The following is a 23,488-nucleotide window of genomic DNA, read 5'->3' as shown; positions in this document are numbered from 1 at the left end:
TCAAGAAACAGTCTTGAGGAAAATGACCAAGCACCTCCCATCCTGCCATTTCCTAAAGTTAAGTCCTTGAAGCAGGATCTAAGATTGATGTGTAGAAAAGAGAACATTTACAGAAATTACCAAACATGGAAATGTAGGTAAATAACTGATTTTGAACACAGGAGATGGCAATAAACTTGTTGATTCAAATTATGAAAAATAATTACTAATGATCACTAAGACTCTGCTACTAAATTCTATTCCAGGTTGTAAACCTTCAGTCTTGAGTGAGTGAAATAACAAATAACCTGACATTTACAAATTCTGGATAGAATCTGGAAGTTCAAAAATTAAGAACTTAGGAGCAAGGTGCTCTTTACTGAAATCTGACAATATTAAGGAGAACTTACCTGCAGCAAATAACAGCTTTGCATGACAAAGCCAAGTCCAGGAAATACTGTCTTACTCCAAAAGTTAAGGCATACTTGAGGGTTTTCCCATCAATTATAAGAGCAAAATCATTCTCTTTTCGAAGAGCATCACCAAGGGTAGTGCAGTGGCGACTGAGAGTTTCCCTTGTTGCCTGTAAAATCAAACAAACGCTCTCAACATTTTACTCCCATTTGTTCTACTAAGATGCCTTCAGGATGTTCAGCAACTACATTTCGTTATTTTTAGTGCTTTTCTGTTTTAAATTGCTTTCCCATAACTCCACTCATTTTATTCTCACAAAAGCTCCTCAAAGGAGATTGGACAAATGTTATCAGAAAAAATAAATTACTCCATTAAAGTCACACATCTGTGCCTACCAGGGTTGGGATTACAAATCACTGATTCCTCTGCAATCTTTGCTCATTATTCTAACCACACAAATCACAGTCCTGCAAAAATATTTTCACTAAATTATCTTATTACAAAACAACAACACTGTCCTAATTTATGAACTAGTCAAAATTGCTTAGCCATGAATCCAAGGGAAAAGGTGAAGAATATAATTTAAATAACTTACAGTTATTTTTTCAGAATTCCTCAATGCTACTGAAACTTAATTCCCAGTAACCAAGAGGGGAAATGAAGTATCTGTCATCTCTTGCCGCTTCACAAATTGGTTTCTATAACTTTAATCATGATTTCATGATGCCGTATTTCAGTTAGGGATGGGAACATGTGGCTTGGTAATCTTGATGGATCAAATAAAAGAACGCCTCCCATCAATAAAGAGTATTAAAAACCTTTAGTATCAAGGAAAGCTTTGTTCACCTCAACAATACAGAGGAGTTGTATTTATCTCCCTCGTCAAGAACTGCTTTCTCAGCTCTTCAAAGGCAAAAAGTTTCAAGATATTTAGCTTCCCTGCCACGCCCCCCCCCCCCCCCCCCCCCCCGCCCCAAATCCTATAGACTCTTCCTATAACCTAATGGGGCCGGCTTTCTGTTTTACAAGAGTCCGGACACTGAGAAGAAACAGAACACTGTCTCTGCACAAGGAAATATAAGGAACAATTCCTCTACTACTGGAGTTGTTCAGAATGCTAGCCTGCAGTTATTTATATAATAAATACAATAAATATATATGTATATATATATTTGTACTTACTATGTATATATATACATATATGTATATATGTATGTATACACATATATACGTATATGTATACATATATATTATTATGTATACATATATACATATATATAAAATAAAGTCTACCTTTAATAAAAGTACTTATAATTTTTATTGCATTCATGGGACATAATTATTGTTCCAATTTAAGAATGTGGCACTGTTTTTTCAGTTGCACTCACAAACAGGGAAGTAAAGACATAGGGAATTAAAATGTTTATTGGAGATTTTTGAAGGTGTTTCTGCATTCATATTTGAATGTAGTTCACACTGTGTTCTGGGATTTCAAAATCTGTTTATCAGAATAATATAACCACATTGTGCCGTAAAGTAAGCCTGCCCAAATTTCCCAATACTGGAACTTCACTTAACGTCTCCCCTGTTCCTCATGATCTACAGTGACACTAAGGACCACCATGCAGCAGCATTCTCTACAAAAATGTTGTTTATACTTCACATCCAGGGGAAGTAGCTGTTCGAATTTACAGGCTTTATCCTCCTTATTTCCTGCTAAAAAAATTTGGTCCAAGAGCACTTGAGAAAAGAAGGTGAAAATTTCAGAAAAATTCTGCAAACAAAATTTACTAATGACAATATAGATTACTCTAGATTGCCTTAAAAACAAATTAACAAAGACTAAACGAGCAAGTAAATGAATGAACTGAGAAAAAAGATAAAAATAAAATACTTAGCACATAGCACATACAAGGTTCTAAGGGCTATGCATATGTATACATTTAGTAAATACTTGTTATAACCCTTTGCAGAAGGCATCATTGCTACCCCCATTCTGCAGATGAGAAACAGGAGACAGAATTTAACTTCCTTGCCCATGAACACTTGGCTACTAATGGGTGAAATCAAACTGAGAATTATTTAAAAAAAAAAAATTTTTTTTTTCCAATGTTTATTTATTTTTGGGACAGAGAGAGACAGAGCATGAACGGGGGAGGGGCAGAGAGAGAGGGAGACACAGAATCGGAAACAGGCTCCAGGCTCTGAGCTTTCAGCCCAGAGCCTGACGCGGGGCTCGAACTCACGGACCGCGGGATTGTGACCTGGCTGAAGTCGGACGCTTAACCGACTGCGCCACCCAGGCGCCCCCAAACTCAGAATTAAAAAAGTTCTGTGCTAGCTTGCCTTTCTCCATATAATCCAGCAAAAATAAATAAATAAGTAAATAAATAAATAGTAAAAAAAAAAAGAATTAAAAAAAAACCCCACCCCAACTTGAGACAGTACCAGGCATAGCAACTTATAAATGGAATGCCCACATCATTCCCTCTGTTGTTTCCCTAGAGCTCTCATCATCTGTCTCTCATCTCGTCTTTACTGCCAACAGAGATTTCTCTTTATAAAACAAATGTAAAACACAAACCACATCTCTTGCTCTGAAATTTTTCTATGGCTTCCTACTGTTTACACGATAAAGTCCAAACTCTTAAATCGGCATTTAAGAAATCTCTGAAATCTAGGCCCAACTAATTTTCATTCATATTTCCCTTCACAGTCTTGACCCCTTCATGCCGTCTTTGGAATGCCCTTCCCTTCAGAGGTTAGTCTATCACCTTCTAAACCAAGTTTATCCACTAAGCCCTCCCAGACTCAGCCCATGTGACCAAGTGTAACTCACTCTAGGCCAGCAAAGTCTTCAGTTCCTTGAAGGGAGAGAGTACGTTCAACCCATTTCTCAGCAGCAAACATATTGCCCATGATTACAAATGGTTGGGAATTGCCAATGTATTGAATGAAAGCACTGATAAATTCTGATTTCATTCTACTGGCAGCTCTTCAATTCCCTGTCTTTTATCACTTCTGGTTTGAGAGTGAGTGAGCGTGTGCATGCATGTGTGTGTGTGTGTGTGTGTGTGTGAGAGAGAGAGAGAGAGAGAGAGAGAGAGAGAGAGAGAGAGAGAGAGAGAAACAGAGAGAGGAAGAGAGGGACAGAGGGATATCTTGTCTTGCTTGCTCCTTAATTTTTTAGAGAACAATCCATCACTTCAACAGTCTTTCAAACCAAGGCACTGATCACTAAAATGCCATTGTATTTTTTATGCTTTTGCCCATGTGACTCCCGGGCTGAAAACCCAAATGAAAGCTGAGGTAGAGCCCAGGAGAACTCCACATTTCCTTAAAGATCAGCGGCAGAGCAAGACTGAAAGTCAAGTGAGCCCTGAGCCTTGTAAGCTCCCGCATTAACTGAAGCCATGGGACGCGGTCCGGTGCATCCTCCTACTCTCTCTCCTTTTGAAAAGTGTTCTCTGACACCTTGAAATGTGTTGAGAACTGTCTTATTTGTAGCATTAGTACCCAATGGGTTTCCTTGGTGATTATCACAGATCTTCAGCAAATCAAAAGGTGTCAGGACATGTAATAGGGGCAACATTTCAGAAGGTGAGTCAAAAACTTCCCACTGTGAATTCTCCAGGCGGCCCACCTAGAGTGTAGGGCGACAACAAAAAGCTGCAAACATTTCCTTATTTTAGTTTATAGCTTTCTTTTGTAAGGAGCTCTGTTGTTGGCTGTTACATGTTATATTTTACTCTTATTTATACTGCCAGGAGTATTTTAAAATTATTTTATTTATGAAAGTTTATTGCTTCTCCCCTAAGCCTGGGAGCCATACTTTATGGCCACATTGCACTGAAGCTTATCTCCTGTAGCTAGAAATAAATTTATTAGTATATTAGCTGTTGCTTTGTTTTCTTTTTGGCTACTGGAGGGGGAAATGTTTAAACATTTAAACTTAGTGACATGTGAAAGTGAAAATATATAAATGAGAAGCTAAATCAGAAAAAGGATAAAGGACCACAGAGTAGAACAAAATGAAAGCTCTGTAATATCTCCTTATTCTACACAGTCTTATTTGTGGGCTGAAAGAACAGGAGTGTGTGTTGCCATAACCATGGCTGGTGTGAAGTAAAGGCAATTTGGGGACACAGATAGGCGAGGGGCAAGGCAAGGGTCCAGGTACCTTACTCGGCAGCCATACAGGTGAGGGAGGGAAAGTAGGATTTGTGTGCTTTCCCTTACCCACATGGGTAAGTGTCCCTTACCCATATGGACACTCCAGTCAATCCTTCAGCTCAGCTCCCCCTCCCCTAAGCCCTGCCCACAGCCAAGAGCTCTTTAGAAGCTCTTAGCCCCTAGACCTCCTGCCATGCTTTCCTGCCTCGCCAATTCACAGTTTAGGCCACAACCAACACTCTCCTCGGTTCTTAGTCTTGACAACATGGAAGGGAAAAACCACCTCACTACGAGGACAGGCTCTATTCCAGCTCTCTCCTCTTGCATGGGTGCTCATTACCACTGATCCATGCTTCCATCCATGCCCACTGGATTCCATTTTCCCACAGGCTACTCCAGACCCTTTCTTCTCCCAAGATTCCAAATTCGGCCCTCGTCACATCAGCCAACATCTACCTGCTTTACTGAGAACGTTTATACCAGGAAGAATTCCCTCAACTTTCCTTCCTCAACCTCAAAACTTCCCTTTTCTTTTTTCTCCCTAATTTTTGAGGCAGGGGAAGAAATGAATTTTTCTCGCCTCTGGTCCCTCCACTTTTCTCTTGCATCTTCCTTCTCTCCATTGTCACTGTTTTTCTCCCTTTAGGACTGCAAACTAAAAACAGTGAACAAATAAACGACCATGGCTCTATTGCTCCTGAATCCTCCAGGTGACAGGGGTGCTACTATCTTTTGGACTGTCCACATACTTGTTTATACTTCTACAACACAGCACGATGTATAGTCATTTATCTCTTCTTCCTTTTGGGACTGAGGCCTCTGACAAAGAAATAAAGGCTTTGTAATGAAAGAATAACCAAATTATTAATGATTGCAGAATACCTTGTGGGAAGTTACAATATTTTTTGTGTGACTATTTTGAAGATTGCTTTTGTTGAGTATACAACTCCTGTGTTTTATAAAACTCCAAGAATGTCTTGGATATTTTTTTTAAGATTTTACTTTTTTGTAATTTTTTTTTAACTTTTTATTTATTACTGAGAGACAGAAAGAGACAGAGGTGTGAGCAGGGGAGGGGCAGAGAGAGAGGGGGAGATGCAGAATCTGAAGCAGGCTCCAGGCTCTCAGCGGTCAGCACAGAGCCCAACATGGGGCTTGAACTTATAAACCGTGAGAGCATGACCTGAGCCAAAGTCAGAAGCTCAACTGACTGAGCCACCCAGGTGCCCCAAAGTGCTTATCTTCTTATAGAGGAAATGGAGAACAAGGTGGTAGTGATGATCTAACATCTCTTTCTGTCTCATAGAATATAAATTGTCTAATAAAAATAATAAACACCTAGACTAGCTATTTCATGATCAAGCAAGGTTATGCAACAGTGGGCCAAGTAAACAATATTTATTTGCTTTCTAAGAAATATGCTTAGAAAAGAAAAAGAAAGAAAAATGTTTGGCAGATAATTAGGCCAGTAGAATTCCTCATAAAGATAACTCTGACCAGAAGGCTTTCACGGAGTTCTGGTTCAATCTTTAGGGGATAGCCTGGAAAAATAGGTAACATGTTCATATAAAACCCTGCAACAAAACAAAACAAAACAAAACAAAATAAAACAAAATAAAACAACAAACTTTAAGAAATCAGAGACTTGTAGCTTTATGGCAATCTTTTTCAGTGCTTCTACATGACCTTTACCAAGGAACTCCTTGATAAAAACCACATAGGGGAGCCTAGACAATGAAATCTGACACAATTTTACAGTGAAACAAATTGAAAGCCCTGATTTGTTTGGAAAGTATCATAGCATGCAAGATGTCACTTCCATTTTGGCAAAAACTCTGCTTGGAACAGTCTAAAGAACCCAGAGGCCAGATGTGCAAAGAACATGCTAGGCCACCTAAGAACTATGTTTTTGATGGCCTAAAATGTAATGTTGTAGAAAGCAACTGCATAAAATGGCTCTTTTCAGCCATTTTTCTAGTCTTTGGTTTTTTTTCCTGATTCTTTTCAGAGGTTTATACATAGACAGTCTTACTTAGGAACATATCCAAGGGACACCCTCATAGAGAATGTGGAAATACCCCTAAGGAAAGGAAAATAAAAGCCTTTAGCCTTTGACTAGAAGACTAGTTGGCCAAATCTCACTAGCAGAGATGAGGTAAAGATTACAGATAAATATTCCAATATGCCAGACCTCATGGTGGTGACTTCCACACCGTGCTCCAGGGCCACGGTTACTTACAGGGACAATAAGTGATGTTTCATCACTCATCTACATCCCAGAGGGTATCATCAGCAAGGCCAAGCCAGAATGGCAAAAGCTAAAGGAAAGAGGTATATTTATTTATCACAAAGTATATGTTGGTGTTTGGGTGACTACAGACGCTTGGCATTTATATTTCTTCCTGGGAATCTGTTAAAGTATGTGCAGGTCAAATGATAAACTTATGTTTTAAGGAGAATTCTATTCCCAGAAAGGAAAAAACGATATATCAACATTCTGAATTACACGTTGACTTTCAGACATAGTATTTAACAATGTATTTCATTGTTCTTGGATTTATTCTTTTCCTTCATGAGTTCATCACCGGTTAAGTGAAATAAGCATACGATTGGGGCTAATGATGAATCACACTTGGGAGACACACAACTCTCACCCTTGTCAGATGGACTGAAGTTTATGAAGCTTGTACTTCTTGGTTTAGTGGAAACACCACAGGTTTCTGTTTTCACTTGCTTCCCATAAAAAGGGCAAAATGCAACCCAACGCTACAGGAAAACACCTGCAGGGATCTTGCTGAACAAGGATGGTGACTCTGCTAAAACAAGATAATTTGCTGGAAGCTGGGCCACTGTAAACTTGTCAGCTGATGTGCAAAGTCACCAACTGATGCAGAGAAAGCAGGCATCAGTATACAATGTGCAAATGCACAGCTATAAAAAAGCAGACTCTTTTTGTCAGAAAGTCAAGGGTGGCCATGAAGGTTCACAAGATACTTCTGGGCACTGATCACATCTGAAGTAAGATCACGAAGCCACGTTGTAAAGAACTAACATTCCAGAAGCTAGAGGGCAATAATACGGTATCAGAATGTCATTGTTCTGCCCTTTATGGATATCTTTATTCGTAGGTTACTTTACTTCTTGGAATCAAACTTTTCTCATTCATGAGATTGGGTTAATATCTGTTTTGTAGGGTTATGGTAGGGACAAAATAGCTCCTTTAATTGTGAGTCAAGCACCCAACCCAGTGCTTGGCTCATAGCTGACATCGAAAAAGACTAGTTCTTTCCCTTCCTCTGACATTAGGTTTAATGGAGGTACCAACATCTGATAAAGAAGGATTCTCAAAGTGTCAAATACTGTACAATATTAGTACAACACAATTAGTATCATGAGGAGAATTGTAAGTTTCCTTTTGAAATTTTCCACTGGCAATTTATTTCAATCCACTTAACATTCAACTCTACCAGCCACTTCTGCCACATGAAAAGTATCTGGAAATCTGTCTTGCCCTCAACTCTAGAAAAGTTAGCATCACTTCTTCACATACAGCATATAGCTCTTGCTATATGGTAGGACGATGACTATTTATTTATTTAATTAATTTATTTTTAAACATTTATTTATTTTTGAGACAGAGACAGACAGAGCATGAACGGGGGAGGGTCAGAGAGAGAGGGAGACACAGAATCTGAAACAGGCTCCAGGCTCTGAGCTGTCAGCACAGAGCCTGACGTGGGGTTTGAACTCACAGACCGCGAGATCATGACCTGAGCTGAAGTCGGCCGCTTAACCGACTGAGCCACCCAGGTGCCCCGGAAGATGACTATTTATATAACTAAACTAGATTGTTTTTCTTTAACAAATTAGTTTGTCCCAATCTGATAGAACTCTTGAGTGGAAAATAACTTGAAAGTTATAAACTGACTTGGCGTTTTTCTGTGTGTGTGTGTGTGTGTGTGTGTGTGTGTGTGTGTGTGTGTATAGATGTCCACATCAATATATATGTTAGACTTTAAGCTCCCATAAAGAATGCAAAATTCTATATATGTAAAGTTACATGCAATAGCATTAAACATGCAAATGTGCTTCATAAATACTAGGTTTAAAATAGCTAATGATAAAGAAAACACACAGGCTGGGGCGCCTGGGTGGCTCAGTTGGTAAAGCGTCTAACTCTTGATTTTGGCTCCCATCATGATCTCATGGTTCATGAGACTGAGCCCTCCATTGGGCTCTGCACTGATAGCGTGGAACCTGCTTTGGATTCTCACTCTTACCCCTCCCCCTCTCATCCCCCGCCCCCAATAAATATATATATTTTTTGTAAAAGGAAAAAAAAAACCCACAGAGGCCTTGCTTTGCTGGCATGTTCTTAAGATATAACACCATAACTTTATAGATATGTTTTGTTTTTTAATAGCAGAAAAATAAATATTTCCTGGGGGGGGTGAAAAAAACCTTACTTTAACTTGCTAAAGGTCTACCTTTTAAAACCTATTAGAAGTTAATTTAAAATGTCAAATAAGAGAATATATATATAAGAATCTTAAACTAACACATACTTTATTAGCTGTTTTTGTGGTTTGTGGCCTCACCTCATCATCATTTAGGCCATGAGGTATTTACAAATTTATGGTCAAATAACATTTCATTCTTTCCCTACTTTTACACTTTCCAAATGTTCACACCCTCAAATTACAAATTAACAGAACATTCCAAGAACATTCTTAATAATACATTATGACCATATCAAGTATGGACAATGTTAGCAAGTTCTTAAAGAGTGAGTTATGACTCCCATAATAGCAACATGGATAAACCACTGGGTGTTACTTATTTTTCGACAATGTGTTATTGATTCAGTGGAACACTGGACCTTCCATATACGCCTGTATAACACATATATCCACTATTCCACTGGCTACTGCTGGCAGCAGTAAGTTGTAAAGAATGTATGCCTGAGAGTAGAGAGAAACTACATTTATATATAATTGGTCCATTTAGTATTTATTCCAGTAGAATCACCAGCATTCTTGGACATAGTTTTTGACTAAAAAGCTTTGGTGTTTTTAAACTCCCAGACTATATGAGAACATAACCCTAAAAAACGTATTTGTATAGAACCAAACTAATGTAGAGTAATTTTTCCAAAGTGGATAAGGGCAGACAGAAGGTGAAATCATTAAAAACATATGGTCAAAGAGGTCCTCCAAAACCGCTTAGTGGAAAGCAGCCAAGGGAATGCATTTAATCAATACATATTGCTAAATATAATGAAGAGGGGAAAGAGACACACAAAAAATTCCCATGCTTTGCTGATACACAGGTACGGGTTTTCCACGGTGGGAATACATATAAAACACTGTAACTGAGGAAACAGTCCGATCTCCCAGCAGGGTCACGTCATCAGAAAGGTTAGGGGTCACAAAATGGAAGGTAAGAAGAGGACATTGTGGCGCTGGATAAATTGCTCTTGGCCCCTGGGCAGAGGTTTGGGATGTGGGATTATGATCGGTTCCATCAGGCAAATAACTCCTTATGAGGCATCTAGTCTCACTTGGGGTATGCTAGAGAGAGAGAGGCAGAGAAGTGTCGAATCTGGGTCTGAGGCTACGGTTCAGTGTTGGGGTATGGGCACGCAGCAAAGAGAAACAAATCCAGAGAAAGGAAGGAAGAGTGAGGTAGGGGATGTAATTATATAATTTAAATAGTTTTGTGGATAAAGGCTTTTACCCAAGTTCTCATGGTAATTATTTTAAACCACCACTGAAAGCCTCCTAAACACTTATTTTGAGCTTGGTATTAAATATTCTCTGGTGGCGGCAGTGACTTAAACACAGAAGGAAGAATTCTAGAGGAACTCGGTCGGCAGACATCCAGTCTCTCATACTGCCTTCGATTCAGCCAGGAAGAGGATGCTCAGAACATACAGCTGCCTTTTTTTTTTGGGGGGGGGGGAAATATGCAAATTACCAAATCAATGGTTTGGAGAAAGTTAACAACCAGGAAGCCTGTGAGAAATTGTTACCCCACAAAGAAAGAACCACAAAGAAAGCTAATGTTGGGTCCATTTTCCTAATGATTTGAATTAATTAATGTAGGAATGCAGAAGAATCATTATCTGCTGTATATTCTCAGTGCAAACCCCAAATCCATACCATTTCCATTATTTCAGAGGTACATTCAATAAAGTCTTCCATACAGTCATTGTGTGAGTACAATGAAATGTAGTCTTTCCCGAGTTCCATAAATACAAGATGCCCAAATGCCACAGTTTTCCAGAAGAGCATCTGTCTTTCAGCTGCTTTGTAGTCCTAGTGGTGAGTGGGAAAGGAGGTAGGAACAAAGTAGAGGGACAAGGCAGAAAACGTGGGGGATGCCTCCCAGAATGCTTCCTCCTGTGACTGAGTCTCCACTGCCACTGGAGAAGGTATGGTTATTTAAAAACAAAAGGAAAAGGGGTGCCAAGGTGGCTCGGTTAAGCAGCCCACTTAGGCTCAGGTCTTGATCTCATGGTTCACGAGTTCGAGCCCTGTGTCAGGTTCTGTGCTGACAGCTCAGAGTCTGGAGCCTGCTTCAGATTCTGTGTCTCTGTCTCTCTCTGCCCCTCCCTCGCTCATGCTCTCTCTCTCTCAAAAATGAATAAAAACATTAAAAATTTAAAAAAAGAAAAAGAAAAAAATGGTTTTGGACTTAGAGCCGTCTAGGTCGAAGTGCTGGATTCTGCACTTGCTAGCTGTGTGAACTCAAAGTCTCTGTATGTGAGACGAATTCCGCCAGCACAGAGCAGCAGAGCTAATGTAGGCAGATACACCTGGCACATAGTAGGTTTCCTCTAACCTGTCAATTGCATGGTTGTACTGACTCATCAAAAGAAATGGGTGGAGATGCAAAAAAAGTCACAAGGCATGGCCTGCTACCCTCACAAATGACAACAAGCTGTGGGGAGAGTGGCAGGGACACAAGGGTTAGAAAGCATTTATCTGTAATTCTAGGACTCAGGGAACTCTTGGAGGAGTTCAGATGTTCAGCCAAAAGAAAAGAGAGAGAGAAAGAGAAAGGGAGAGAGATAAAGCATATTCAGGCTTGCGGGTAGGAAGAATTTCTCAAGACAGAAATACTATGAATTTGTGAACGATTTCACTGAGGATTCTGCACAGCAGCCAAGATTACGGAGTTCTGTTTAAGGAAAGGGGACACATTTAATTTTTATGAGACCAAACAATGTGTTTGGTGGAACTTTTTCAACCACACACTTTGGCTTGTGGCAGGCAGCATCTTCAATCAGAGGAAAAGAGAACAGATTATTTGTTCATATGCTCTTTTCATTTTTTGTAATGTTTACATTTTTTACTAACTCATTTCTTTCAAAAGTAACAAAGTTGGCTTTCTTCGCTGAGAGCTATTTGGAGGAAGTGGTGTGTCAGACACTATTTCAACAATCATCCTGCAATGGGACGCTATAAAAACGTAACTTTGCTTCTGATAGGGATGTATTAACACCTTGAAAGTTAAACTAAGATCTTAAAATTTTCAGGCCCAAAAGCTGAAACAGCTTTGCTAATGGTGAAAGAAAATTCCCAATACTAACGCCGCCATGCTGGCAGTGGAGGAAAACTCAGTGTGGTTTAAAAGCTGCCTAGGGGCGCCTGGGTGGCGCAGTCGGTTAAGCGTCCGACTTCAGCCAGGTCACGATCTCGCGGTCCGTGAGTTCGAGCCCCGCGTCGGGCTCTGGGCTGATGGCTCAGAGCCTGGAGCCTGTTTCCGATTCTGTGTCTCCCTCTCTCTCTGCCCCTCCCCCGTTCATGATCTGTCTCTCTCTGTCCCAAAAAAATAAATAAACATTAAAAAAAAAAAAAATTAAAAAAAAAAAAAAGCTGCCTAAACTGGTTTTCAAAGCAATACAAAATGTATTGTATTGGACTCATGGGACACATCAAGACAAAACCTGAAGTAGCTCCAATTCTCTTTTGTCCCCCCTCCTTTTCTGGAGTCAAGTCAGTAACTTGCTTATTCTGGATTGCTTTCAGAGGCCATTCAACAGTGGCTGGTTCCCCAAACAGTGAGGTTTGTCTGCGTAATACATAGAAGTCGAGCTTAAAAGGATACAGATGACAACCTCACCATTTATGTCATGAATGTCCTGTAAGTTATACTTGAGGCTTACACGGTGTTAGAAAATCAAATTCAGCTAGGGAAAAAAAAAAAAAGGCAATCCCAGAAAGGGCTTTATTTTACCAAGGTGTTGAAAAATATATATTCTTAGGCTTGTTAATACCAAATGTGGTTAACAATTCATTTTCTGTACAATAATATATCAGTGAGGAAAAACACTGGTATTCATAATCAAACCTGGGAGTCGTATGTTCAAATTAAGGAGAGACGTTTAAGTAGTGAGAAGGACGGCTGTTTAAAATCACCTCTTAAGGGGCTGGGTAGGGGGGCACCTGGGTGGTTCAGTTGGTTAAATGTTTGACTCTTGATTTTGGCTCAGGTCATGTCTCATGGTTGCTGAGATCAAGCCCTGAGTGGGGCTCAGAGTGACAACACAAAGCCTGCTTGGAATTCTCTCTCCCTCTCCAACTCTCCCCTGCTCTTTCTCTCAAAAATAAATATTTTAAAATCAAATCAAATCAAATCAAATCAAATCAAATCAAATCAAATCAAATCACCTCTTACAGCAGCTGGCAAGAAGATGCCCCTCCCCCTCCACGCCCCGGGAATAATCATGCTAAAAGAAATAATAATTATTATGGTTATGATAATGGTCCATATTTTTAAATGCTTACCAAATCTTGGTTGCTGTTTACAAGTATTTAAAAGGTACTGTTTTATTTAATCCGCACAATGTACCCCATAGATGGATATTATTACTATTTTTGTTTTATAAGAGTAGCTGGCAGCTGAAGCCTAGAAAAATCTATTTGCTTAGACTCCGGAATCCAAGTACTTTGATACATCCTCAAATGCTGATTAGCACTGGAGGTCAAGGTGCACTTTTAGAATGGGCATAATGGTATCTGCCTACTAACGTTGTCAAGTTTAAGTGTGATTGTTCCTATAAAGTCCTTATTCCAGTACCTAGTACAAAAAATAAGCTTCATAAACCTAAGCTAGCGTTTTTCTTAGGACTAGAACTATCCCGCAGGGGTAAGCAGGGTTCTCTTTTCACAAAAAGTCAGAAAGCTGCATTTTCCTTTGGGATCCATTCACTACTTCCCATATACTTGGTGCTGACTCCTCATCAGGCTGAATGTGAATGTCTACAGCAGCACAGACTACCTAGAAAAACTGCCCGGGTGATCTTCAGGACAGGTAGGCAGGGATTCTCGGGAGTTCAACTGGAAAACACTGGAAGCCTTTTGACTATGAGTGTAGGAAATTATTTCTCCAAGCTCTCTACATACATATTTAACCATCATTCTTGTTAATTCAATAAATATATAGTAAATACTTTTCTCCTCTGCTCTTTTTTGTTTCCTAGGGAAGCCAGACAGTAGAAAGGAAAATGGATTTAAGATCCAGCCCTACCTCCCAGGACACATCCAACAACTGTCCACGTAAAAGAAATGCTATAAGAAGGAGAGATCAAGGTTAAGGGTATATTATGTGAGGCTCAGAAAGATTGTTCTGGCACCTATAGAGTTAATGGCTTAAGAAATTATGGTCCCTCCCATTCACCCTAGACTTGACAGATGAGAACAGTGGAATCTGGATGTAGAGAGCTTTTTGTACATTTTGAAAGGCCTTAATTAGATACTGGGAGCTAAAGACAAATTGAGATTCCCTAGTTCTTAGCTCACATTTTTAGACATTTCCAGTTTTAGCAGACAGACTTTGAACAAATCATGACAAATTAAAGATATAAAAGCGATGCTAGAAGAATCCCTTCAAGCTAGGTCATTAAGTGGAAGGGGTTTCTGAGAAGTGGGATGTCCGCCCCCCCCCAGCCCCGGGAATAATCATGCTAAAAGAAATAATAATCATGGTTATGATAATGGTCCATATTTCCTGGGCATTGCTAAGGAATTACAGAAGAAGTACAATATACCCTTCACGCCAGGAATTTGAAATTCCTGCCTTTGCAGACCCTTAAAGAAATGTCTCATACCACGAACACAGTCAGAGCTTCTAATAAAGTGATTCAAAGTAGCACAGTAAAAAATTATATAAGTATATTACCCAAATGATCAATTTATTACAAATATCTAATAGATTTTGATCAACTTTAGAGGATTCTTTAGAAAAAAATTTTTTTTTAAGTTTATTTTTGAGACAGAGAGAGACAGTGTGTGAGCAGGTGAGGGACAAAGAGAGGGACAAAGAATCCGAAGTAGGATCCAGGCTCCGAGCTGTCAGCACAGAGCCTGACCCAGGGCTTGAACTCACGAGCTGTGAGATCATGACCTGAGCTGAAGTCAGTTGCCCAACCGACTGAGCCACCCAGGAGCCCCCAACTTCAGAGGATTCTTAATGGCGTGGACCCATGAAATTCTTACTTTCTAAACTAAGAGAAAAACATGATCAAAGTTCCTAACAAACTCTTTTGCTGACACTGTCAATGTTAAATGGTAGCTTGGTAGGTAACTGGGTGCAAGCACCTGGCTGTGCTCCGGGCAGCTGCTGTCAGGGGAGACCGCTCTTGCCATGAAGGAAGCCAGGAATGGGCAGATACAGAAAAGCCCATCAGATTTCCCTATCAGATCTGTGGAGCAAGACTTTCATTCTGTATTTTCAACTGTGGTTTGGTTTTATATATTTACTTAAAGGTTTTAAAAATGCTGAACGGCCATTAATTTTTCAACACAGATAACTGTACTGAAACTCAAAATGAGAAAATTAGAAATCCAAATAACTTTTTTTTTTTTTGGACATGTGCTAGATTATGGGAAGACAAAAAAATTCCTTTACTGTGATTGCCAGGAAAAAGTCTTTTCTATTTGGAAACTCAAGAACCTCAAATATAATAGTTTACTTATACAAGTTGAAAAAGAAGATTCAACTTTAAAATGTTAACAGTATTAGGAGTATCTTGGTATAAAATTTGCACAGTTCATAGCACTAGGTATCACTTCTGCAAAAGAAGATCCACATTTATATCTTGCTTAGGAAAAAAATGAAAAGATGGGGGAATAATGTATCTTTCATAATAAAAATGGTCATTATGCAAAACAACTTGCAGAAATTTTTCTACAAAATTTTATAATATCTCTTTCTCGTACGTGCCATGCCCTGTACTAATCATGGCAGTCCTGTGCCAACGGTAACATTATCCTTGCTTTGCAGGCAGCAAAATTGGCTCAGAGCAGTTACCTAATTTCAATTTGCCCAGGGTCCCACATTCAGAATAGGGCAGAACTGTAACATTTAATGGAATAATTTAAGTGCGTTTGTTAAAACTGCCACTCGATGAAACATATACCCACAATCTATTTATTGTTGTATTATTTCCTGAGACATTACGTTCCTACTAAGTTTATTGCTTAAATGTTAATTATTTGTTTGTGCTGATGGAATGGGAATCCCATAGTGTATCCTCATCAGTACAATGTGAACACACAGGATGCTTTTCTTTTCTGTGACAATGGAAAATAAATAATGATTTATCTGCAGGTGTTCTAGCACATCTCATGATTTCCTTGAAATCTCAGCTGTGGATTTTATGACACAAGACCTGAAGGAGCTATGCAAAGTGATGTGTCCTTTCCTGCTGAGAAGCAAATGAGTGCACCAGAGAGGGTCTGACCCCAACGGCCAGATTTGTAAAGTCACCACTTAACTCCCTGGGAGAACAGCCTGCCCCTGCCAGCAGGGAGAGAATGCATGGCGGTCCAGAGCTGGATAAGTGAGTGCTAATCCGTCAGCCAGGGTTTGCCTATGATCTTCCACACCACACTGTCACCTGAATTGCTAAGAACCTTTCTAACTACTTTACTTTAAAAATACCAGGTAAGATCGATTACTGCCAAATTTAAAACTGATATACAATATATATTTTCTAAAGGGAAACCCTTAATTGAAAATTACTCTGTGACTTAATTCTCAAGTGTTTATGGAGCACTTATGGGGTAGGCAGTCTGCTGGGCATTGAGAGAGGCTGGCAAACCAAAATACATAGACACGGACCTGCTTTCCTGAAATTGAGTATTCCCTTGAGAGTCCTAGCTATGTTTGGTCCAGTAGAAATAGGGAGTGCAGGTACCCCTTGAGGCAGTTATGTCTTAGGGTTGCCACTCTGAAAATTCCAAAATGCAAGTAAATGCCATTGGCTTAACAATACATGATGCAGCACGCTGACTATCTTCGGTATTTCCCTTTACTTTTTTATTCTTGAGATTACTAGTTCTATCACTCGATACCCGCAACACAAAAAGAACATGCTCATCCCAGTTGGAGAAAAATTATGAAAGAGATGAAAACAAGAAGCGTTGCTGTCGTAAGCTACGTAAGATGAAAGCTTACATCCAGACAAAAAGGATCATGTGACAGGTCAAGCATGGCTTGACATGCTTTTGCTTTGACGTCAGAGGTCTCACCTCTGATTTCTTTCAAGAGTCAGAAAAACCATCTACTACCTGTAACCCATGTTGCTGACAAAGGCCTACACGTCTACAGGGACTAGGAAAATGCTTCCATGGAGGCTCTTGTAGTGTTGTGAACAACCATGGCCCAGTTCTGGAGCCACTCTTGATGGCTTCCTCTTTCTCCAGGGACCACATGGGAGAAGTCTCCCTGAATTTCTCTCCCATAACATGGGTGGCAATGGCACCCCATCCCCTCTTACCTAACTCTTATCCTGGCCTGCTGCCTGCACCCCACGACTCTCCAGCCTTCCACACTTGTCTATGGTCGGTTGCTTTGACACATCATACCTCTCTTAAAGGGCTGATGAAGTTGCTTCCCTTACCTGTGGAGGCAAATTCTCAAACCTGGCCCAGCTTTCCACAGTTGACCTGAGACTATCTTTCCAGTTTTAATGACAATCACCCCCCACTGTCATTTCTTTGCCGTTTCCTTATGAATACTGTGTCACCATTTAAAAAGAATTAGGTAGCTTCACACACATTATTGGAGAACAACTGCTAAGATAATATTAAGAGACAAAAGCAAGGTATAAAGTAGCATGGATAGTGTGCTGTAATTTGTGTTCAATAACAAAGCACGTGCACATAGATATACACAAATATCCCTCAGACATGGCAGAGTATCTTGGGATGAACACTTGGAAACTGGAACAGCGGTTGTTCCTAGGGAGGTAAACTGGGTAGTGTGGGTGTAAGAATGGGAGACTCAGTTTTTAACGCTTGTACCTGTCCCTTTCTGTAACCTGGATTTTACCCTATGTATCTGCATTTATTCAAACAAAATACTTTAGACAATTATAGCCTTTTAAGTTCAGTGTTCCTCTTTTATGCCCCCAAATATACCTTGAACTTACATGTATTAACTTTCTGCTTCAAGGATTCCTCCATTACTCAACCACTCATCTCCATCTAACTCACGGTCGCTTACTTTATAAACACTTCCAAGCCTCACAATTGTGTCATAGCAATATATCCACCTTATCTATGCATCTGTTTGGTACTGTTACTTATATGCATTTTACTTCCCTTATTATCTGTAAGCTTTTGAAGGGTATGGCTATCTTAGTTCTGGTTTTTCATAACACTGTAACTTGAATAAACTCAAAATTAATAATATGATGGGTGGGGAACAGAGACAACTGTGAGCCCTAAGTGGCAGAGTCCGCTGAGTGCTTACCCAGCGGTGTGTCCTCGGAGCCTAGCAGAGGCCTGCTGAATGAATAAATAAAAAGGACATTCTTCCAACCACAGGCTAGGTGTTTTTTGTTTTTGTTTTTTGGTTGTTTTTAGGATTTTAGGATTTTAGGTGTTTTTAGGATTAAAGCGTGGTTCACACAATATGCTTATTAATAAAGATGTGACCAACTTTCATGGTTTCGAAATCAAGTATTATTCTTTAGGCTACAAGTTTCTCAAAGGTTTCACAAGAAAGGGAAAAGGATCCCAAGGATTGTCTTGAGGACAAATAATGAAGAGATCGTCATTCCAATTTAAAAATCGGAAGTCAAATACTTCTGACCTGTAATTTCTGTTTGCCACCTGACTTCTAAATGTCTGCCTCTTCACCATCCTTTCTACATACCTGGCCTCTCGGCTTCACCCACGTCCTTAATTATCAGGTTTTCTCTGCCCTTTGCATCACAATGTCTATTTCAAGCAGTTGTATAGTCACCTCCCCTGTTCTGTCTTCCACCTTAAGTTACAAACAGTCACCTTTTTACTTTAAAATTCTTAACAGGTCATTTGACCTGCATATTTAAAAAAAATTTTGGGGGGGGGTTAACTTCTATTTTACACGGTACACTTCACAAATCTTTCCCTCTTTCCCAAATATAACTTTGTGTGATCACAGCCATGAAAAAAGGAATTTATATTTCAGCCCAGAAGTTAGGACATTAAAAAAAACAACGTGGCTTTCCTTTTAGGAATGCTTATTTCATGCTGTCCAATAGGTTTCACAGATAATTTTTTTTAAGAGAAGCAAAATACACATTAACACTGGAAGCTAAAGAAGATATTAAATGTTAACATACAAAATTCCCAGGTAGACATGAACAAATTGCAGTCACTCAGTAACCTCCTGACATAATGCTTCTGCAAAGCAGAAAAAGTTTTGTCTCACGCCATCAAGCAAATCATTTAGCAACTTCTTTTAGCGGTCACGGACATAAAGCTGGGATCTATTTACAACAATGTGGTTCAAAACAATATGCATTATGTTACAGCAGAGCAAGAGTAATAAATCTCTTTTAACCTAAGGAAGATCAAATATTTTTACAGCTATTTGAATATAAAATAAAATATAACAAGATGGTTAAGTTATTAAAGGAATTTTTTTTTAAAAGATAATTTTACTTACATCAAGAGAGCCTTCATTTATAACAATCATTCCCATGTTCTTCCTCAAAAGTTTGCAGGAGTGTCCTATGTCCAAACATAGAGTAGATTAATTGATATAATTCATTTCTCTACAGAGCAGTGGCGAAGATGTTAAAGTGATAATACTGTAAAAATATCAAATTTTATTTACTTTTAATCTATTTTATTAGATAAAACTAAAGCTTTATCTATTTTATTAGGACCGGTGATAGTTGTTTTCCAGGTTTGCAGAAGTTAAAAAAGAAATGCTCTTGCTTGTTATAGGAGGGCTACAAGGATAATATTTGGCAAGTTAAAGCTGCCTTGAGAAACAAGTATGGAAAGAGAACGTGGTAGTGACTCTCAATGTCCTGAAAAGCACCACACTTATATGGAACATCCTTCATGATGACCAACATGAGGAGATGGCTGTTTTTGGAGAAGGGTGCTAAAGGTTGTCTGGCTATCTTGTGGACCGTGGATCCCACCACTGTCCCCCTGCCCTTGGACTACCGTCATATCCTCTACCGTCCTGCCTTTCCTTGCTTTGCTGTACTTGCAGCAGGGCAAAATCACCTGCTGGTTAAACTGACACTGCCTACTCGGAATCCATTTGTGTACAGCTGAACTTGGTTGGAGAAAACAAGGAACCCGGCTGGCTGGTGTTTAAAATATTACCATCACATTTAAAATAGTATCATCTACCTTACTCCTTTTGTGATCTCTTTCGATATATATATATTTTTAAATGTTTATTTTTTATTTTGAGAGAGAGAGAGAATGAATTCCAAGTAGGCTCCACACTGCACTGTCAGTGCAGAGCCTGATGTGGGGCTTGAACTCACGAACCGTGAGATCATGACCTGACCCGAAATTAAGAGTCAGACACTCAACTGACTGAGCCACCCAGGTGCCCAGATACAATGGTTTTAAATACCATCAAAACAGTGACCATTCTGGAACTCATATCTCCTACTTAGAGCTCTTTCCTGAACTCCAGACTCTCATATCCCAGTGCCTATGTAAGAGCAGACACTTAGGTATAAAACAGGCATCTCAAACTTAACATATCTCAAAACTGGATTCTTGATCTCCTCCCAGAAAACCTGCTTCCCCTCGGTCTTCCTTATTTTGGTTAATGGCAATTCAATCCTTCAGTCACAACAGCTACGATGCCTTGGAATTATTCTCCAGTCCGTTCTTTCTCTCATACCTCACATCTAATCAATTAGTCAATCCTGTGGGCTCTACCTTTAAAATATATACATATTCCAGCCATTATTCACCACTTTCACTTTACCATCCAAGTCCAAGTAACCAACATGCCTCACCTGGATTGATATAACAGCCTCTTCACTGGTCTCCCTGCTTCCACACCTGCTTCCCTCCCAGCTCATTCTCAGCCAGCCTAGCGGCCAGACTGACTGTTCTTGCAGGAAAGTCGGTCCACATCTTTCCTCTGCTCAGAACCATCCAGTGGCTTCCCATCTCACTCGGAGTAAATGCAAGGCCTTTACAGCAATCTGGGAGGCCCTGTCATGCGGCTGACCTGCTCTCCTGCTCCCTGCTTTGCATTTCTGCTCTTTTTAGAACAGTAGATAGCTTTCCCTAATCATCCAACGACAAGCTCCCTTTCCTCTCTTAGGTCATTTCTCAAAGGTCATCCTCTCAATGAGTTCTTCCTGACCTCCTGATTAAAAACTGAATCCTTCTGTGTAATGCCCATTTGCTGTATGAATGAAACGAATGGATCTCACCTACTTTATCCTAGGAAAAAGACCCCAAAGATTATGGCCCAAGACTCTAAAAGTTAAATGTTACCAAACGCCACCTCCATACTCTTCATAGGAACTGTCATAATGGCTCCGTCCCTCAATTGTTCTCAGCAGCACTTATTTTCCTCACATATCACTCTCTGCCACCCTACAGTCTTCCTCTAGCTGTCACCATGCTTTTTGTTCAGCCTATTTCTGTTTTTCAGGTCTCCCAACTCTAAAGTATTCTTGTACATCATCTTTCCATTTGTGTCTAACACCAGTGATACTTTTTGTAATCAAAATTAACCATTTGTTTGGCTTATAGATTTACACGTATACTAGCATCTTTTAAAAATTAATTGTCCTCTACCTCCAGCAATTTGCTATAAATCTGTTGTAGTTTTTTGTTTTTTTTTTTACATTTTCTTTTTTATTTTTGATAGACAGAGAGAGAGACAGAGCACGAGTGGGGGAGGGGCAGAGAGAGACAGAGACACAGGATCCGAAGCAGACTCCAGGCTCCGAGCTGTCAGCATAGAGCCTGACACAGGGCTGGAACCCACAAACCGCGAGATCGTGACCAGAGCCGAAGTCAGATACTCAACCGACTGAGCCACCCACGCGCCCCTCTGTTGTAGTTTTATATTTACAGAATGCTGCGATTACTAAAATTTCTAAAAGGAGTACTAGCGAAATGTTTCTTAAATAATGATACTTGATACAGACTTTCTAAAAATGTGATTTCATGCTGTCAATACCTTTGAATGGTTTCTTCCACTTTGGTAGAGTTTTGGATGTAATTCATAGGATTTATATCCAGAGGTTGAATCTATGTCAGGGATTACAGTGCTCAGGCAAACTATTATTACCGAATTTGGAAGAAAAAAAAAAAAGAGTGACATTTCCTTGCATATTACTGGTATACGGGCCTTAAACCAAATACCAACTTTCTTCTCAGTAAGACCTCTGTTATGCACAGGGTTGTGTCTCCTTAGTTTTACATGTTAGAACCTGAACCCATAATGTTTGGAGATTGGGTCTTCCAGAAGATTGAGTTACACGAGGTCAGAAGGGCAGGTTCATGATCCAATAGGACTTGTGTGCTTATAAGATGAGAAAGAGACACCAGGAGTGTATACCCGCAGCAGAGAGCCAGCTGAGGACACAGTAGGGAGGCGGCCATCTGCAAGCCAGGAAGAGATGCTTCGGGAGAAACCAAACCTGCGGACAATCTTGGACTTTCCAGCTTCCAGAACGGCGAGGAAATAAATTCCTGTTGTTTAACCCACCCAATCTGTGGTATTTTGTTATGGCGACATGAGCTGACTAATAAAATCTCTTTGTGAAAAATGACACGATTGCAGGATGAATGAAAGCTGGCAACATTACCTCCCATCTCAGAAATAACCTTTGGTCACATAAACAAGTGCCGATACACGAGTCTGCCACGGTCCCTATCTCCAGACTTTCACAGACAACTGCGGACATGTTATCTACATGTGTCAATTATGGATGGAAGGTGGGGGGAGGCAGAGATAGAAAGGTGAGAGAGGGTTACTTTGTGATTGCAAGAGCTGAAGTTTGCAGGTATATACAACCACTGCAAATTTAAAGGGACATTGGGACCATAAATGAACAGATAAGCCCAACAATATTATAAATATGGAAATCTTACAAAACCAAATCTTTCAAATCTTGAAATATCTCAAATTTATCTTCTAAAATACGTCAAACTGTTAAAAAGCATCACGATTTAAAGGTTGAATTAGGTTAATTACCAATGTTAATGGCAGTTTCTTGTTTGTCCCCTGTAAGGATCCAGATCTTGATGTCTGCTTTCATGAGAGTTTCTATGGTTTCAGGCACTTGATCTTGTAATTTATCCTCAATGGCTGTAGCTCCAAGTAGCTGAAGATTCTAGGGAAAATGAGCGGCAAAAATTTTAAGAAGAAAACCCATTTAGATTCTTTAAGAACTAAAGTATGTATACGTTTTTCAGAGAATAATGGTAATATGTAGACTTTGATGTAAATTGCAAGTATCCCACTGAGTTTTCTCTTAAGGATCCCTGACTTTAATCCAGTACTTTGACATGAAACTGAAGATACCTATATTACCTTACTCCTAAGGTAGGCAACTGATTCTTACAAAAACAAAAAATGAAACAAAAAGCCACACACAAGGGAGAAATCAAAAGGGAGTTAAAGACGAGCAGGCAGC

The 23,488-nt window shown here is 39.6% G+C and overlaps 1 protein-coding gene across 7 annotated transcripts in view; it reads right to left on the bottom strand.

Annotated features, from left to right (window-relative positions):
* The window catches only part of ATP8A1 (ATPase phospholipid transporting 8A1), a 239,196-nt gene that overhangs the window by 75,814 nt on the left and 139,894 nt on the right, over window positions 1-23,488 (bottom strand). For all 7 annotated transcript variants that reach the window (XM_086705145.1, XM_086705147.1, XM_086705146.1 and 4 more), the window contains 3 exons: window positions 23,047-23,185; window positions 19,513-19,577; window positions 390-562 (listed from right to left, as the gene is read on the bottom strand). In XM_086705145.1, coding sequence (XP_086561271.1) covers window positions 390-562; window positions 19,513-19,577; window positions 23,047-23,185 — 377 coding nt within the window. The remainder of the gene's footprint in view (window positions 1-389; window positions 563-19,512; window positions 19,578-23,046; window positions 23,186-23,488) is intronic.

This window comes from Puma concolor, chromosome B1 (assembly GCF_028749965.1).
Source record: "Puma concolor isolate L17-30 chromosome B1, mPumCon1.1.hap2, whole genome shotgun sequence".
Taxonomy (NCBI): Eukaryota; Metazoa; Chordata; class Mammalia; order Carnivora; family Felidae; genus Puma; species Puma concolor.
The sequence above is the reverse complement of the archived record's forward strand: the minus strand, read 5'-3'. Positions and strand labels throughout refer to the sequence as shown.